The following is a 19,410-nucleotide window of genomic DNA, read 5'->3' on the forward strand; positions in this document are numbered from 1 at the left end:
AATGAAATCAAAGATGTCCTTTTTTGAAAAGACCTTTTGAAAATCAAGCTTTTTTTTTTTCAAAGATCCAACACACATTATTCGAAATATACGGTCCTTTGATTGTCATGTATTTTGAAAACAGAAATTGACCCGTTGTAAGACAAATGGCTTTTTTTTTCATGGTTCTTTGTATCCATTTTAGACTTTGATTTTGGGGTATATCTTTTGATGGTTTGTGATGAGGTGACCTTTATGTGAATTTCAAAAACAAGACTCAAGTCAAATCTCAGGCTTTATCAAGAGAGGTTGTTTCTTTTTGAGCTTTTATTTTATCAGCATGCATAATAACCAATAGCTTAATTCATGAAGTCACGACCCTTATGGAAAAGCTCTTCAAGTTTCGAGAGCGCCATTTATCGGTTCAAATTGCTTACTTGATTAAAAAGGGCTTTTTACAGCACGTAATGCAGGCTATGGTTCATGGCTTATGAAAGAAAGGAAAATTCATGCTCAAAAGGTGTTTAAGGGTTTCAAAGACCTAGGATCAATATCAACTATTCATCAACTCTCTTTCTCTTGTGGTCATTGTAGAGAAAGTGACATATGACCTTGTAAATCTCAAAGATCAGAATTCTCTTAGCATAAGTCATAATGCTAATCCAACTTTTTCTCTGATGAATAATGAATCTAAAAAATTTTGAAGACACTAAAGGCTTTATCCTAGACACACCAAAAGACATGAAACTTGATTTTTTTGGTGTTGACTTTTGGCATTTGTTGTGTCTTTCTTCCATTGAAACCTTTTTTGCCCCTCTTAGAATTGATAGGCATTCTCCTTTATTTCCACTTTTTTTTTTTACATAACCTTCCTCAAAGTTTTCTTGGATGACCCTCAATCTATGGCTTTTCTTGTTCTCCCTTTCTCAATCATTGGGCTTTTATTCTAAGCCTTTCTTTTATCATTGATTCTATCAGTGTCTTCATCCTTCCTAATAACATATCTCTCATTGCCCCCAGTGTGGAGTGTGATTCTAGTCAAGGTTTCTTTTTGAAAGAAAATATTTTACCAGGATCAAAATGGGACTGCAAGGGATATAATCTTTAGAAAGTGAAGGGATATCAAAGATGGCCTTTTCTCATTTCAAGCAAGGTCGGTTAGAACCGATAAATTTTGACCTCGTCCAGTGTAATGATTTGGACTTGTAAGAATCATGATTCACGAGTCCATAACTATTGAATCCACTACATGTCATTATGCATACTGCTAAAACTAGCTATATGATGTGTGGTTCAGTTTCAAAAGGTATGAGTTCAAAATTGTTTGGTCACCTCATGTCATTTTCAAGCATCAAGTCATTTCCGCAATCAAAACACTTTTAATCTTCAGGATTGACTAGCTTTAATTTTGTATGTTGGAGTTTGATCAAAAAAATATTTTTGTCAAAATACCCTTTGAAAGAAGCATCTCTTGATTTCAAAACAACAAAAAGACAAAGAAAAGACATGTTTCGTTCAAGGATGAGATGTGACCCCAAAACAAAATGCGGAATGACAACTCCACAATAAAATGATGGACAATTCAGCACCATTCTTGGATCAGCTTTTCTGGCCATATTTGTGTTTTGCCGAGCAACTTCGATCACTTGTTATTCTGATGATGTTCTGGTGACAAAATGATTAATGGCATCATCTCTCACAAACTCAGCTCGATTCTTGAAACTCGTGTCTGTTCAACTGAAATGGTCCAGGAACCCTCCATGATATTCACATCTGGTTTGAATTATACCACGGTGGTTGCATGCAAATTTATCGAAGTGGGTGCAACAAATCTGGAATCTAACAGATGCTGGTCGACAAACTTGAGTGGCAGATGAATGTCAATCTTGGCAAAGACATTCAGATTTTGGCGTAAAATTATCTAATATATAATTTTACGGTATCAATTATATCTCTCAATCCGACCATTGGATTGGATTAAACTTTTATGAGGAGTTGCCTGATATAATTTTCTGTCTTGGGTAAAACTTTTAAAGTCAATTAGAATTCATGACGGTTGTATAAAATTACCAGTTGTCGAGAGATAATACCTAAAATAATTAGGAAAGACATTGTGGTCAGCGGCGGAACCAAGGGGAGGCTAGGCCCCTGCAAAACGTTTTTTTTTAGTATTTAAATATAACAAGTAATGGGCTTTTTAATAATAAATTATTATTTCATTAGTTATGTTTGACTTTAAAACTATATCTCCGTATATCTATGTGTAAGTGGAAAACAAAAGGACAAATAAGCTTTTCAATTTAATTCCCTTCCTTTATTGTCTCTCTCTCTTTCTTCTCTGTAACCCTAACCGAAAAATATAATAATACAAAGTAATGTGTAAAGGTTAAAGCAAAGCTGCCAAGTAATTCTTCATTAAAACAAGGTAATTAGTGACCTAAATTTATTGTTTTTTTTTATGTTTATTAAGAATTTGTATATATAATTCTGCTATTTTTTCTTTTTTTCCAGATCTACTAGTTTTACCATTTTTTATTTCTTGTTATAGTGAATGTTGTTTTTTCTAATTAATTGGATATATTTTATGGGTTTGTTTCGATTATGGTTGGATTTTTTTATGTTTTGTTTTTAGCAGAGCCATCAAAATTATTAATTTTTTTCTCACGTGTACCTTATTATCACCAAGTCCAATATACAATTAGACACGATCTTTCTAGCCAAATTGAGTTCTTTGAAGAACATATACCCAACTTTGATTCAGTGTAATTTTTTTTTTAGGAACCAGTAATCCTATTTTTTATGTTAGATATGCTTTTATATATCAATTTCTTTTTTTAATATGTTAATTTTTCTTTCATATGTCAGTGTGGTTTACATGTAAAAATTTATTTTTGGTTCTGATTATTGCTTCAACACATCGTTATTTGTATTTATTTTTAAAACAGGAAACAATAAAAATTTATGATGTTTTGATTTTAGGTTGAACCATGAACAAAATAAGAAGAATTGATTCTTTTTTTGAGAAAAAAAAGGAAAAAAATATTGATAACTCACAGCCTAGTGAATCAACTCCAATGTGTAATGTTGAAGTTATGGTGGAACAACCCCAATGTGCTTCAGTTTATGAAGAACCTGCATTGATTAATGAGCAGCCTCCTACTAGAATCAACGTTGCTCATCTGATTATAGATCCAAGCAATCGTCCTTAAATTTAGGAATACTCGGTTAATCAACAAGATGAAATTAGAAGGGTATACATTAATTTTGGAGCCATATCAACCTTTAATGTCTGAATATCCGCTGACTTGTAAAAAACATCCTCGTCGAGTTTGTTGTAACCCATTTTTGGGTCCCCACAAAATATATATAAAAATATATAGCCAAAGGAGGTTAGAAAAATAATAGGAGGCAGAAGCGCTCAGAAAATGGTTGGAAAATTGGTCAATGAGGTTAAAAATACAAAGATGGAATTTTTGATAATATATTCTTGAAGGAGGAGAGCCCTGTTGACAAGGAAAATTTGAAATTTGAGGAGAAAAGCCCAAATTTGGATGTTTATGGACTTAATTGGTTTTTTAAATGAATTTATAGGAGATTTGATTGGAAGAAAAATTGATTTTTAAGTCAATTTGGACTTTAATTAGAAGAAATTTAAGTTCTGGGGCCAAAATATATTTTTTAGGAATTTATTAGGTCAAATCAGGGGCTTAATTGCATAAATATTGAAGTTTTAGGGCCAATTGGGGACTTAATTGAGAAAATTCGAAACCAGGGACCAAATTGGAAGAGGCGCGTAAATGGAGGGGCTGGAATTAATTGGTTCAGGGGCCTAATTGAAGAAATTAGAAGTTTTTTGATCAATTAAGGGCTCAATTGCATAAATCAGAGGCCAAGGACTAAAGTGAAAAACGCGGCCAACAAGAGGGGCGGATACCGAAATTGGCAGGGATGCAATTGAAGGAAAAAAGATGATTAAGGGCTGATTTGGAATTTGGCGTGTTTTGGCGCCACATTCAAATGAAACGGCGCGTTTTCTCCAAAACGACGCCGTTTCATACATTAAAAAAAAAAAAAAAAAAAAAGAAAGAGCAGAACGGTGTCGTTTTGAACGACACTGTTCATCTTCTTCCCCCGATCACGCAGCGGGGAAGAAGGAAAAAGGTTTGCTTTAATTTGAATTTCTGCCGGCCACTCTCTCGCCTGGAGCCCACCGACCGGACACAATGGCCGACCACCCACCGCGCACCTGCAAGAAAGCCGGGGAGGGGGGCCGAGCGTTGGCAGTCGCGCCCAATGGCCGACCGACCGGCTGCTCCCCATGCTCCACAGCGAAAAGCCACTCACTTGGCTCTATAAATAACAACCAACACGGCAGCAGAACGAGGAGGAGAACGGAGGTGGAAGAAGGAGAAAACGAAAAAAAAACAGAGGAGAGAGAGGAGAACGGAAAAAACCGAAAGAGAGAGAAAGGGTAGAGGAAGAAGAGAACCGAAAGAAGGGAAAACAGGGGGAAAGAAAACCAAAGAAAGAGAAGAAAAGGGAAGGAAACAGAGGAGAAGGAAAGAGGAAGAATCCCTCTTTCCGCCGCTTGAGACAGCAGCGCCGCTGCTTGGAGTCGCCGCCAGGGAGCAGCGACACCGCTACCAGCCTCCACCACAGCACCGCCAGAAACGCAGCAAGCCACCGCCTCCGCGCCAGGTAACTTTTCTTCTCCTTCTTCCTCGCGTTTAGTTTTTTCGTTTCTTTCTCTGCATGCAGAACGAGTAGCGTTCTGCATGCAGGGGTGGGGGGAAAATAATTCCCCCCGCCCCGTTTTGGCTTGGGCCAGGCGGATCCTGGCCCAGCCCTGTCTTCTGGGCCGGGTCTGGCCCAGAAGATAATGTTTAGTTTTTTTGGGCCGAGATCGGCCCAACCCATTTTGGGCCGAAATCGGCCCAACAATTTTGGGCTGAGTCCGGCCCAGTCGGTTGGGCCGGACCAGCCCAGCCCATTGAATATTATATATTATATATATATATATATTATATTTTGTATTATATATATATATATATATATATATGAAAAAAAATTATAAAAATTTTGCAAAAATTATAAAAAAATATATGTGATTTTGTTGTAATTTTATTACTGTATTTTGATTAATATCGGTTGATATTTTTATACTGTAAAGATACAAATCCGGTATTAAAATACCCGGTCTTCATCAAAACATTAAAGATTTTCAAAAATAAAAAATGTCTTTTGCTTTAAAAAATTCTCTAAAAATGTTGTTGATTTTTCTGCATTTGTTTTATCAAAGTGGATTAATATTTGATTGTATTTTTATACCGCAAGGATACAAACCCAGTATTAAAATACCCGATTTGCGTCAAAACGTACAAAAAATACATATTTAAAAATGTTTTGTTTTAAAATACGGCCTAGTCTCTCCAATATATATATATAAATATTATGACATCATATTTTCACACAACAAAAGAAGATTTCAAAAACAATATATGTATTAGCATGCATTTTGGCTTTAATAACCAGTTTATTCAAGCCATGAGAACTAGGCCAATATTTCAAAAAATTCTAAAAAATTCTTTTGGTCTTCTTTTAGTATAAGGGATTATGAATTTATACATAAAACATATTTCTTGATATTAAAAATTTGTTTTTCTTACATAGACGTTAGAACGGTTAGGTTTTACCCGATAAGATAAGGACCTCCTTATTGAGGAGGACTTTTCTTGAGCCATAGACGGACCCACAACTAGAAATACAATAACACCTTAAGTTTTTTTTATCAGACAATCAAGCAATGCAGCTTACCTTAGGTAGGGCGTATTTGGGGTGCTAATACCTTCCCTTTACGCAACCAGTCCCCGTGCCCGATCTCTGAGACCAGTTAGGGTTCCTAGTGACCAAAATACTAGGTGGCGACTCCCACACCATTTTTCACTGCTAAGAGACAACGAATTCCTTGTCTCCCCACATTGACCAGATATATATCCCCCATCCCCCCACCATACACATTCGAGGGTGGACGATCGCCGCGACGTCGCTCACGTGCGACAGAGTTCAGTCTTATTGGTTCAAAAGTTATCCATGGCTTGAATATTCAGAGAAAAATACTGCATTTTGTTTCCCTTACTATCTGTTTTCAAGTAAGTCATCTGGAAAGCCATGATCAGACACATTTATTGTTAAAGGATTCAATTGTTGGAAGAAAGTTAATGATGGGGAACAATGTGCTTTTTTAACTCATATGGGAAAAGGTCTGAATTCAGCTCATAGATTTGCTACCAGGTGCTTGAAAATTTTGAAAAATCAGTCATGTGATATTGAGAAGGTAGTTAAGAGGAAAACTACTTAAGAAATTCTAAATAATCAATTGCGTATTAAAGCTTCAATAGATATTGTTCGTTGGCTCACATTTCAAGCATGTGCTTTTAGAGGACATGATGAACATCCAGAATAAAAAAACCGAGGTAATTTTCTTGAAATGTTGGAACTTTTAGCATCATACAATGAACAAGTAGGTGCTCTTGTTTTGGATGATGCTCCACAAAATGCTAAATACACCTTGCATCAAATTCAAAAAGAAATTTTGCATGTCTTTGCTAGAAATGTTCAGTCTGCAATTCATCATGAGATTGGTGATGCAAGATTTTGCTTAATTATTGATGAAGCTCGAGATGAATCCAGAAGAGAGCAAATGACCCTTGTTATTAGGTTTGTTGATAGAAGTTGATTTATATGAGAATGATTTTTGGATATTGTTCATGTCAAAGATACAAGTACTTCAACTCTTAAGAAAAGGATTTCCTTTATTTTATCTCATTACAATCTTGATGTTCAAAATATTAGGGGTCAAGGGTATGATGGTGCTAGTAATATGTGTGGAGAGTGGAATGGATTGCAAGCTTTATTCATTAATGATTGCCCTTATGTATATTATGTACATTGCTTAACTCATCAATTACAATTGGCTCTTATTGCTGCAGCTGGAGAAATATATGATGTTCACACTTTCTTTCAGAACTTGATTTTTATTGTTAACATTCTTAGTGCTTCTTGCAAGCGTAATGATGAATTACGGGTTTTTCAAGTAGCTACAATTGAACATTTAGTTGATATTGGTGAGATTGAAATGGGTAAAGGAGTTAATCAAGTAGGTGGTTTGCAACGACCTAGAGATAGCAGATGGAGTTCACACTTCAAATCAATTTGCAGTTTGATAAAAATGTATGGGGCAACTTGCTTGGTTTTTGAAAACATCGCTTGAGATGGATCTACTTATTTTCAACGTGGTGATGTGGCCTTTTCATTTAAATTGCTAATTTCATTTGATTTTGCATTCATCTTGCATATAATGAAGAATGTTATGGGAATTACTGATGCGCTTTGCCAAGCTTTGCAACAGAAATCTCAAGACATTTTAAATGCTATGCATTTGGTGACTACCACAAAGATTTTAATTCAAAAGTTAAGAGATGATGGCTGGGAAACTCTTTTAGAAGAAGTGACATTATTTTGTTAGCATCAAGACATTGAAGTTCCTGATATGGATGCTTGTTTTTCTAGTGTGGGACGATCTCACCGTAAAACAAAATCAATAACAGTTGAGCATCACTATCGAGTTGATATATTTACAGCTATCATTGATCAACAGTTGCAAGAGCTAAATAATAGATTCAATGAGCAGGCGATCGAGCTTTTTAAGTTAAGCGCAACTTTAGATCCTAAAAATAACTATAAATTATTTAGTGTTGAAGATATATGCGTACTTGTTGACAAGTTCTATCCTGAAGACTTTTTTGACCAAGAAAAAACTCATTTGAGATTTCAGTTGCAGCATTATGAGCTTGATGATCATCCAAAGTTAGAGAATATGTCATCGATTGCTGATTTATGTCAAGGATTGGTTGAAACAGAAAAATCAACAATTTATCCACTCATTAACATGTTGATTCGGCTTATTTTGACTCTTCCTGTTTCGACAGCAACTACTGAACGAGCTTTTTTAGCGATGAAGATTGTTAAAACAAGACTTCGTAATCAGATGGAGGATGATTTTCTTGCAAATTATTTGATTGTCTATATAGAAAAAGAAATTACTGAAAGATTCGCAATTGATATGATAATCGATGATTTCTACTATATGAAAGAACAACGAGCACAATTAAAATAAATATGTAAGAATCATTTTTTTATTATTTTTTACTTTATTTCAAAGTTTTATCAAACATAAATAATGCATCGCTTTAACTAATGTTTCTTATATATTTTGTATATTTATATTTGATAGGTATAAAGACCAACAAAATTAAATAGATGAATACATTATGAAGATGAAATTAACTTCATAGCTTTAACTCAATTTGGTATTGCTTTAAACCTCTTATCTTATACAAAGATCGTAATATATTTGTAGTTACTTCTTTGAATAAAACTAAATCATGCAGTTTTTTTTTTTACAATTCATGTACAGTAAATTAAAAAAAAATTATATCTTTTTATATTAATTTTGGCCCCCTATCAAATAATCCCAGTTTCGCCCCTGATTGTGGTCACTATACTTAAAAAAAAAAAACATGTTAGCTCCATTTAAATGAAGGAGTTGACGGTAATAAGAAGAGAAAAAATCTTTTCTTTTCTTTATTCTTTCATCATATCTTCCCCTTAGAGAAACAATATGAAAGGTTGATTGATTTTTTTTTTTTAATGTTGGAAAAGTGAGTTAGTTATGAAATCACCCAACCATTTAAACATAAAGCTTGGGAAATAATCTAGATAGAGAATTTAGAGAGTAGCTAGAGAGAAAACACATTAATGGTTGAAAATTTTAGTTGTCGTATCTCTACCGTCCACTATTGGATTAGGCTGAGTTTTGGGTATGATGTTTTTCTTAATGTCCTTTCTGAAGAGATGTTTTATATTAGTCTCTATTTGAGAGATATTGTGAGGGGACTTTTTTTGGAAAAACAACCTTTTGCACAGTCTTATTTGCCAACCAACTTCTCCTCCTTCAATCGTTGGATTGATCTAAAATTTAAATATGTTGTTCTTCTATATGTTCTCTAAATTATAAACGGTGAAGATAATAAACAAACACTCTGAACAAAAATTGTTCTTCCTAGATAATAGGTCCGTAATGTTTATATCAGTTATTTTATTGTAATTGAACCGTTGGATGAATTTGCTTTTTGAATATGTGATGCATATGATGATGAACTACAACTTTACCATTTGGATTTGTTTGAATATTCATATTCTATGAGTTATTGTTGTTTTAAACTACTACCTAGAACTAGTTTTGTTACCGTAGCAACTCACCGAGTCATTGTAGCAACTTAGGTAGCGTAGCTGATCGATACTATTCATTTCATTAGCTAAATCCAGGAGGAAACATCCCAAATTCTTGAAATTAGGGTTCATGTGGGTTTATTTATTATTGTTGTTGGGTTTTTTGAGTGCATGGAAATGATTTGAATTGGAGCAATTGTATAAAGAATTAGAAAACTCTTAATTTTCAACTTTAGGGTTCATGAAAGTAGTTGAGTAAAAGAGTATGTTGTTAGAAATTGATTTAACAATCATGGAATGAGTGTTAATTAGGGTGAAAACAAGAAGAAGTTATGAAGAAGTTTGAAATAAACCAAGAAAAAATTCTCATTCTTAGAACCAACCATGATAGAGAAAATAAACAAATGATGGGAATTTGTTTACAGCTTATGAATATGAAAGGAAGATTGTGTTAAAATGAGTTTTCAGTTGTGTTGAAAAAATTATATGTTCTTTACATGAGAAGGAAGTGTAAGTGTGGTATATTAGGAAGAAATTAACCATAGATAATAGAAGAGACTTGAGTTGTGTCTTGAATTATTTTAATGTTTGTGTGAAATTATGTTAATTAGTGTGTTTGGTAGTTGATTCTGGACATTAAAATTCATTGAAAAAAAATTAAGTCGTGTGTACATTAACAAAATATATGGACATCGAGATGAATTATATATATATGAAAAAATCATTAGACAATAAGTGTTTAATTAAATACAAAGGATATGTGTGTGTGTGTGTGTGTGTGTGTTTAAGCATTTGATAAATATTAGTTGTTGATTTGTGATGTATTAAACATGAGATTGGGATGTGGAAGGGTAAAAGTCTTAAGTGAGGGTTTAAATTGATAATTGTGATATATGAATATTAATTAGGGATATTGAGATATATAAAGATTTCTATAATTAGACTTACATTAGCGATATGAGAGCTAATTATTATTATTATTCAGGGAGATGTAGGAAAAGAGTTAGAGTGGGACCTGACTTCTCAAGATCTCGTACATCAGGAGTTCAAGGTAAGGGTTTCTTAATTGTTTAAATTTTTATAATGCTAGAATACAATAGACATTATATGTATTTTATACTACCATGTATTATGAGAAATATTATTGTGTGAATACTGTCTACGAGCATAGATATATTATTTATGGGTATGAGAAATATTATTATTGTGTGAATATTGCATATGGGTAAGAAAAGTATTATTATTGTGTGAATGTTGCCTACAGGCAGGAAAAGTAGTGTAGGAAAATAAATATTGTTATGCGAATATATCTACAGGGATGGAAATTTGTGTGTGTGTGTGAGAGAGAGAGAGAGAGATTTGTGATCAACCGTAACAATGAACATCCTTATATAAATCTAATTTGACTAGCCATCTTAAATAGAGCTAGTGGCGTTGTGTAATTGACCTCCATAATATTTAAATTGACTAGCCATCTTGAATGGAGTTAGTTGCGTCAATGTAATTGATGACCAAGACAATTAAATTGATTAGTTATTCTTAATGGAGTTAGTGACGTTAATGTAATTGGCTACTGAGATATTTGATTAACTAAGCTACTCGGAGTGGAGCTATTGACACTAATATGATTGACTTGCAGAGTTATTAATGGATTATTAGATGGATTCAATAATTGACTAATAAAATAAAATTGTGTGTTTATGTTAAGGCATTAATTATGGATAAAGGAAATAAAAATAGAGGTATATATGTTCTGTTATACTATTGTTGAATGTTATTCTTGATTAGTGATGTAATGGTAAAGGTCCAGGGTGGTGAGACCATGGAGTCGTTTGGAATGTTTATGGATTGTTTACTAGTAAAATGCTATTTTTTTATACAATAGAAGTCTCCCTTTCCATCGCAGACTTCTTCTTCTTCCTGCACCCCAAGAACCTAGCCACCACCTTAGCATTGCCGTGAGCCACCAACCCTTCCACCGTCCTCAGCCAGACTAGTGACGACAGGCACGACTCCTGAGCCAGGTGAGCTCCTTCTTCTCCTTCCTACTCCTTCGCTGCATGCAGGAATTCACGTCCTGCAACTGCTGGCTTCTGTTAGCAGATGCAAACTGGGTTAAACCCGTTTCAGCCAAGCCCAGCCCTAAAAAAAGCATAGAAAAGCCTATTAGGCCGCTAGTCAGCCCAACTCGGCTCGGTCCTGCCCAGTTGGCTGAGCCAGGCGCAACCCAATATAATAATATTATAATAATATATAATATTTTAAAAAAAACAAAAATATTCCAAAATTTCAAAAATCCTTTCAAAAAAATTTGTATTATCTCGCATATTTTTCTACCAATTTTGCATAATATTGAACTGTATATTTATATTGTAAGATATAGATTCGGTATTAAAATACTTGGTTTTCTCCGAAACATTTCTTAAAAAATTTAAAAATTCAAAAAAATCCCAAAACTTTTAAATTAATTTTTCTTTTTAAAAAACAAAAAAATATATTTTGTTTTCATGCATACGATTAGATCCTAAAAGTTTTACAAGCATGTTTTCATAAAAAAAACAAAAAAAGTTACATCTTTCTTATGTTTTAAAAATGCAAAAAAATGGATATCGTAATTAGTTTATGGTTATTCGTTAGGATTTGACCAAAATGTCAAAAACCCTTCACCAATCATTTTGTTCATTTTACATTAGAGTTTAGATGTAGACTTTAATATTTAGATGTGTAAAACTACATGATAGATTATACCCTTGGGTATTAAAGATACAAAGAAATAAATGCAATACTAAAATTTAGACTTTAGATTGGTAAGGATTTAACCCGATAAGGTAGAGACTTCCTCATGAAAAAAGATCTTTATTGAACCTTAGATGAGACCAACGAATAGAAACTTGACCTAGAATAATGATCAAACAACAATGCAGCTTACCTTAGGTAGGGTGCACTGGGGGTGATGCATCTTCCCCTTGTACAACAAGTCCCTTACCTGAACTCTTGCAGACCATATGTTTCTTAGTAACCCATAATATCAGGTGACGAATTTTGAACCTTATAATCATAACTTTATAATTATACTCCAAAACCTTCCCTTCTCCAACACCCTCTCAGGAGGCTAAATAGCACACCATTTTGACATCGCCCAACGACAATTTTAATGACTTATAATAGATGCATGTATGGTATGGCAATGTGTGATAATCATGGGATGAACAATTTTTTTTTTCTTTTCGATAGTTATCAATATTGCTTATGCAATGTTTGGATGTTGGGTGTTGTTTTATACACGGTAGTTTAAGGTTTCTAAAACCCACCTAGTTTTGGTTTGTGGGTTTTAAGTTATCAAACAATAACATTAATTTTCTTTTCAGTCAAATATTTGTTGATGACACATCAAAAATATTATTTCTTTAGAATTTTTTAAATGTCAGTGTCACTAGATCCTGCTTCAGAGTAAATAAACCCTAAAAATTTATTATTGCTCGAATATTTAAGAATTGGGGTATGAAAAGTCTCATTCAACAGAAATTACGAGTGAATCCCGATACTATATGATAAACGAACTTGAATGGGTCGTTATATATGGATCATTGTTGCATAAACAAGATGTTTAGAGATATCTCCTCTTAAGGCTTGGGGATGAGTTCAATAAGCTTGATAAAATCCCATCCAATTATTCATTGTCATGGCTTGATAAACTATTAATAATCACAAGTCATGATTAGGAGTAAATGAGCATAGAAATGTCAATTTACTAAAACTTTTAGGAGTAAAAAAAAACAACTAGGACTTTAGAATGGATAAGCATAAAACATATCCAGGGTTTAACTCTTTGCAGTAAACCTATATAGATAAACCATCGGTAAATTAAGCATAACAAATAATTATAAATAAAGACAAGTGACAATGCAACTTATCTTAGATAATATATTTTAGGGCGATAATATCTTTTTTTTTAGCATAACTAGTCCCCTATCTTAGATCTCTAAAGATCAATTAGGATCCCTAATAATCATAATACTAGATGACGACCTCTTTTTCTATTCTTACCCAATTTTCAAAACATAAAACCAAGCATTTGTTTTTATTTGGCTTGTCGTGATGTCGAATATGATAATATTTTTCATCTAAAATCAGTCGGTTATATTTTAAAACATATACAACATGTCAAACCCTTTCAACCAATCATTTTAATTTAAAAACTATGAGCTTTGGTTTTTAGTCGCGACATTGAGGTTTCTTAAATTGTATCAAATTTATCATTTCCTACATAAAATCCCTAAAATCTATAATAGCATTAGAGATTTTCTGGAAAGATTCAACCAATCACCCTATACAACCATCCTACTTCCCAAAATCAACTATTTTAGTTTGTCACTTTTGTTTTGTAAACTACCTTTCTCACGTTGAGTGGTTTACTATAAGTGTTATTCAAAATGAGAAAGCAGAATGTCTTCACCTAGACATGATTGCATTTATGTTCTTATCTTTTTTCTTTTTTTTTTAGAATAAAACTCTCCTTAACTAAATTTATTTTTATAAATATTTTATTAGATTTTATTTAATAAACAATGCTACTAATAGAAATACATTTTATTGTTAAAATAAAAAAATACATTGAAGACAATTTTAACTAAAAAATATATTTTTTTCACAAAATTATAATTATTATATTTTGTTTTTAATAATATCTATTTTAATTATTATATAATTAAATAAAAATAGATTTTGAAAAGTGTTTGTACACTGTTATCGGCTTACTGCATAGAACATCCAATGGGCCAACAGAGATATAAATAAAATAAAGTAGGAGTGCAAAGCAGCAGCAGCCTTATACTATGCTCAGGGGTTGTTCACCTCCATTGCTCTTACTGAGGATGCTGTCATCATCACCTCAGACCTTAAACCCTAACCCTACATTTCTAACTCCTATGAAATCAACCACCCAAACCCTTAATTCATCGCAAAATCATAATCACCCTCTACTCTTCTCTAATAACCCTAAGGTCTCTCTTTCAAATTCACACAAATTACCTCAAAACATGACAGTCTCCAGCTGCTTCTCTGGGTCTCCTAGCACAGACCAACTTAGCATTTCGGGCGCACCCGGATCCAATAACTCGAACCCAGAATCAACTCTTGTAGTGGTTTCTTTCTACAAATTCGCTGATTTTCCAGACTATGCTGACATGAGAAAGCCCTTAAAAGAGCTTTGTGAAGAATTGGTACTTTGTTTCTATCATTATCTTTCGTGTTTTTTTTTTTCTTTTTTATTTATGTAGTATCTAATCTTGATGTGTATTTGAATTGTAATGCCGTAAATTTGGGATTTTTCTTTTTAATTGTCTTGTTATAGGCTGTGGTTGCTTCGTAGTTTACTTTCCAAGTGAATGTGGCATGAAGAAAGTGGATCTTTGAGATTTTAGGAATCATTGATGTTGCCAATAAAAGCAATTTTATTTTTATTAAGAAATGGGAGCGCATTCAATCTTAAATCTTGCAGTAATTACTGATACTCGCTTCTTTTTAGAAAAAAAAATTTTCTTTTAAAATGGAAGAATAAACGAATCTGGAATAGGACATGGTAGCCAAACCTGTAGTGTCTGGGACTATCCTTTTTTTGCTTTGAGTTTAGCAGATTTTAGATTTTTGTTTTCTAGGCTGGATAGTATTTACGTGTCTGACCTTGTAATTTGCACTTCCCTTTACATTGTTCTTCTGCTGGTCAAGTTCATCCATTGTGTTCGCACCTTGCCAAGCTGATGCTTTTCAGCGTGTTTCAGGTGGGATCATTCTTGCACCAGAGGGAATTAATGGCAGTATCTGTGGGACTTGGGAATCAGTGGAGAATGTTCTTGGATTCATCCAAAGTGATGACAGGCTAAAGGGGTTAAGACAAGTGGAGTCACCTGTTAGTCCCGAGGAGGAAGCTATCCATCATGGACACACAAGTGGTTCTCCTCTTGCTGCAGGGGAAGATGCACCCTTCCGCTGGGATCATGTGAGGGTCAAGTTGAAAAAGGAGGTATTGCTTTGTAAACAGGAGAATTTTCATTTTGTTTGGAGAGACTCGTGATTATGGGAAATACATCTCATGTATTGTATAACGAGGCTATTCCTATATTGTTCTTTCTTTATGAATAAGCAGATTGTTACTCTTGGAATGCCCTCAATCTCACCTAATGAAAGGGTTGGGAAGTATGTGAAGCCAAGGGACTGGAATGCATTGATTAGTGATCCGGATACAGTGAGTATAATATAATATTATTTCATTTTTTTCTGCTGCTTGTTATAATGTTTTTTTTTCCCTATCTTAAGATATTTCGAGTGTCTCACACCGCGTGCTTGCTTTTCCTATTATTTAAAGAAAGAGGTTGAATTTAGATACTCAACTAAGACTTACCCTTACCCCGAAACTAGTTAGGGTTGGTTGTGTTTGTGAATTGATATATGGCTAAACTTTATTTCTGTTAATCGTCCACAAATTTTCATCTCAATAATTATTTAGTCCATACACGGTGCAAGTTTTCTTTTTTTTAATCTAGGTGTTTCTGTGAGTTAGATGATGCTATTCCAATTTTTTTAGATTTTGACATGTTTAAAAGTTGGCATTTTCTGTTTAAGTACTGTTATTAAATGGATGGATTTGATGTTTTCTGCTTTTTATTCCTTAACAAACAGATAAAAGGCTTGTCAATCTTAGCATTGCATGCTATGGTTTATTGTTCAGCAGCTGTAATTATAACTGCAACAACACACGTGTTTTTAAGCTGTTGACAGATGAAGTCAGGAGTCTTTTTTTATTTAAATTGTAATGGTGTGTTCCAACCATGTTAGAATTGATTATATTATGCTGATTTTACAGCATTCATGCAAAGCTTAAGTTTCCTACAATAAAAAATTGTTTCTGACTTTCAATACATAAAATCGAACATAATTGATTTTACAGTATTCATGCAAAGCTTAAGTTTACAACAATGAAAATTGGTTTCTAAACTTTCAATACATCAAATCAAATATGATTGTCAAAATTGGATATGATAAGCTCCATAAAAATTAAGTTTAGAATTGAGTTTTGGTGTTTTTCCCTTTCTTTCTTTGTCTAGATTGAGGTGTTAATATACATAGGGCATAGTTGGAGTTTAATTTAATAGTGTTTTCCCACTTTCTACAGTCTGATCTTGTAATTGATCCTATGCATAGGTGGTAGTTGATGTGCGAAATAACTACGAAACTAGAATTGGGAAGTTCAAAGGAGCTGTTGATCCTTGTACCTCAGCATTTCGTGAATTTCCATCTTGGGTGGGAGATGAGTTCCAACATGCAGAAACTGATGAGGTGAACTGTTCTGGCGGAAGCACTGATAAAGAAACAAAGAGCCCAAACAAGAAAATGCCTCAGAAAGTTGCAATGTACTGCACAGGAGGAATTCGATGTGAAAAGGCTTCGAGTTTTCTCCTAAATAAAGGTTTCAAAGAGGTGATTTTCTATTTGAATTCTTTCTTCTGCCATGCATTTTGATGAACTTACTGGTTGATTGTATGGTGTTTGATAAACATGATCTTGTACCTTGTGGTCACATACTAAAGGTGATCTTTTGATTAATATTATAGTGTGTTCAGGTTTTAATTTTTAATGAATCCACAAATCATGCACTGTAATAGCAGAGGCTAATTTCCTTTCGTTTTCTAGATTCAGAGTTCAGACTTAATTATACATCTAGTACTATTTTTGGTTTTCTGCTGAGATATATGTTAGTTGTGTTCTTCACAAAATGCATTACCACTGCCAAACAGCATTAAGTGCCTGCCTTTATCTGACCTCAGTTTGTTTGTTGTGATGTTTTTGCATTTTGTTTGTATTTGAGCAGTGTTAGCGTTTTTGGTTGGGTATTTTGATATTTTGATCCTTCAATTATAATTGTTTTGCCAGGTTTATCATTTGGAGGGTGGGATTCTGAAATACCTTGAGGAAATTCCAAAGTCAGAGAGCTTGTGGGAGGGTGAGTGCTTTGTTTTCGACAAACGGGTCTCAGTGGAGCATGGTTTGGAACAGGGAACTTTCAAGCTTTGCTATGGATGTAAGCAACCAGTTAGTGACGCTGACATGGAAGCACCGGAGTGGGAATATGGAGTTTCTTGTCCCTATTGTGTTTCATCAAAATCTGAAGAAGAGAAGGAGAGGGCAAGAGCTCGGCAAAGGCAGTTTGAAACTTGGGGCGTTATTGGGGGTCCTGATAAGGGTCGCCGACCCACGTTTAAACCAGATAGTAACAACAGTGATGCTAAACAGCAGCTTTCAAGTACATTTTAGCAAGTGTGGAAGACGAGATATAACATTGATAGTTTCGATGGAACTTGCTTCCAAAAGTTTCTATATTTTCTCCCCTTGCTGTGGATTGTCTCTCTTCCCCTTCAAAAGCACTTTGTCCATTTCGCCATGAATAAATGTCTATGAAGAGATGTGGTATGGGGATTTTAGACTGACCATTTTGTTTTGCTGAAAGCATACCAAGGATGAGTTGATGAAAAAAAAGGCGAGAAAGAAAAGAGAAATTGGCGCAATCTCTTGGGAATGGAGAAAGATGAAAACTATGATGAGGGGGTTATTTAATTAATGTAGCTAATATTAGGCAAGGAAAAATAATTAAAGCCACGCTGTCATAGTGTTTTTTTTTTTTTTAATTGTTGGTGTCCGCACACTTCGACTAAGTTTTTGAGTTCATGAAGTTATCTCGACTAGGTAAATTTTCAGTGATTTTACTGTCATAGTGTTGCTATTTTCAACTGATGATGAGACTAACACTAATAGTATTTTTTTTAAAAAAATATTTTTTGTGAATTATTAAGATTATATTGTTTTTTAAAATATTTTTTAAAAATAATTTTAGACATGATATGAGTCCATTACTGCCTTAATGTAAAAATAAATTGGTTTTAAAGTCACGCTATTACAGTGTTTTTTTTTTTAAAAAAAAATTATGAATGTCCGTGTCAGCTTACGTGTATCTCGACTAATTTTTTGAGGTTCTGAAGTTAACGACTAGGTAAATCTTCAATGACCTTAATGTGATAGTGTTATTGGTATTATCAAATGAAGAGTATTTAAAAAAAAACGTTCTTTGTGAATTATTAAGATTATATTATTTTTTAAAATATTTTTATTTTTAAAAATGTATTGAAATAATATTTATTTTATTTTTAATATTAGTATATCAAATCAAACATTAAAAGAAATTTAACTTGAAATAAAAAAAATTAAACTTTTCCAAAAATATTTTTGAAATATAAAAAATAAATTGGCATTAAATTACATTCTTGATTCAAAATCAAAATTGTGATGTAAGACCTCCAATTTTAGACATGATTGAGTCCATTACTGCCTCATTGTTAAATTCTTAACTTGGTCACTGTTTACACGCAATTTGCAAGAAAGTACACAATTACATTAAACCCAAATGGCCTTGGATTTAAGAATTAGGTTTACTAAGTCAAAGCGCTTTCCAATCAAATGTCTTTGATTATTATTATTATTATTATTATTTGATTAATATTGATATTTAGGCTAGTTTGTGCATCTTTCAACTAATCCTACAGGTTTTGAAGTTAATAACTATGTAAGCCTCTAATGACCATCATATTAGCAACCGCATGACTCGAACCTGAAATTACACGAAGAGCAAACACCTTAGTCCTATACTCCTACTATTGGACCACCTAATACATGATTTTTTTTTATTTCTAACTATATAAAAGAAGAGATTGATATAAGGCTACGAATTAAAATTGATAATGTGTCTCCTTGCTCGTTCATTTATAAGGACTTAAATTCATGTTTAGTCCCAATCTGAAAAGCATAGAGAGCTTTCTTTATTTTCTATTTTATTTTATCAAAGAGTACATAGATAAATAACCGATTACATTGAGACAAAATTGTAATTAGATTGTTCGAATATTTCAGTATGTGATTTTTAGGTTTTATTTGTAATAAAATCTTGAAAACAATTTGATGAAATTAATTACTTTTATTTTTTATTTTTTTCTTCATCATTTGTCCTGAAAATTGACCAGTTAATTCGTTATTATTAACAAGAACTAAGGGAGGAAGAGGTATTATTGAGCTTGGTTTTGAAGGCAATATAAT

General features: G+C 33.2%; 1 protein-coding gene across 1 annotated transcript; it reads left to right on the forward strand.

The window, feature by feature from the left end:
- The first annotated feature begins 14,073 nt into the window (after positions 1-14,073).
- LOC7459245 (rhodanese-like domain-containing protein 7) lies at positions 14,074-17,753 on the forward strand. The gene is made up of 5 exons (XM_002325456.4): positions 14,074-14,492; positions 15,041-15,292; positions 15,416-15,514; positions 16,471-16,746; positions 17,200-17,753. Exons 1-5 carry the CDS (start codon positions 14,106-14,108, stop codon positions 17,578-17,580), a joined length of 1,395 nt encoding a protein of 464 aa, XP_002325492.3. The 5' UTR covers positions 14,074-14,105; the 3' UTR covers positions 17,581-17,753.
- Positions 17,754-19,410: the final 1,657 nt, after the last annotated feature.

This window comes from Populus trichocarpa, chromosome 19 (genome assembly GCF_000002775.5).
Source record: "Populus trichocarpa isolate Nisqually-1 chromosome 19, P.trichocarpa_v4.1, whole genome shotgun sequence".
Taxonomy (NCBI): Eukaryota; Viridiplantae; Streptophyta; class Magnoliopsida; order Malpighiales; family Salicaceae; genus Populus; species Populus trichocarpa.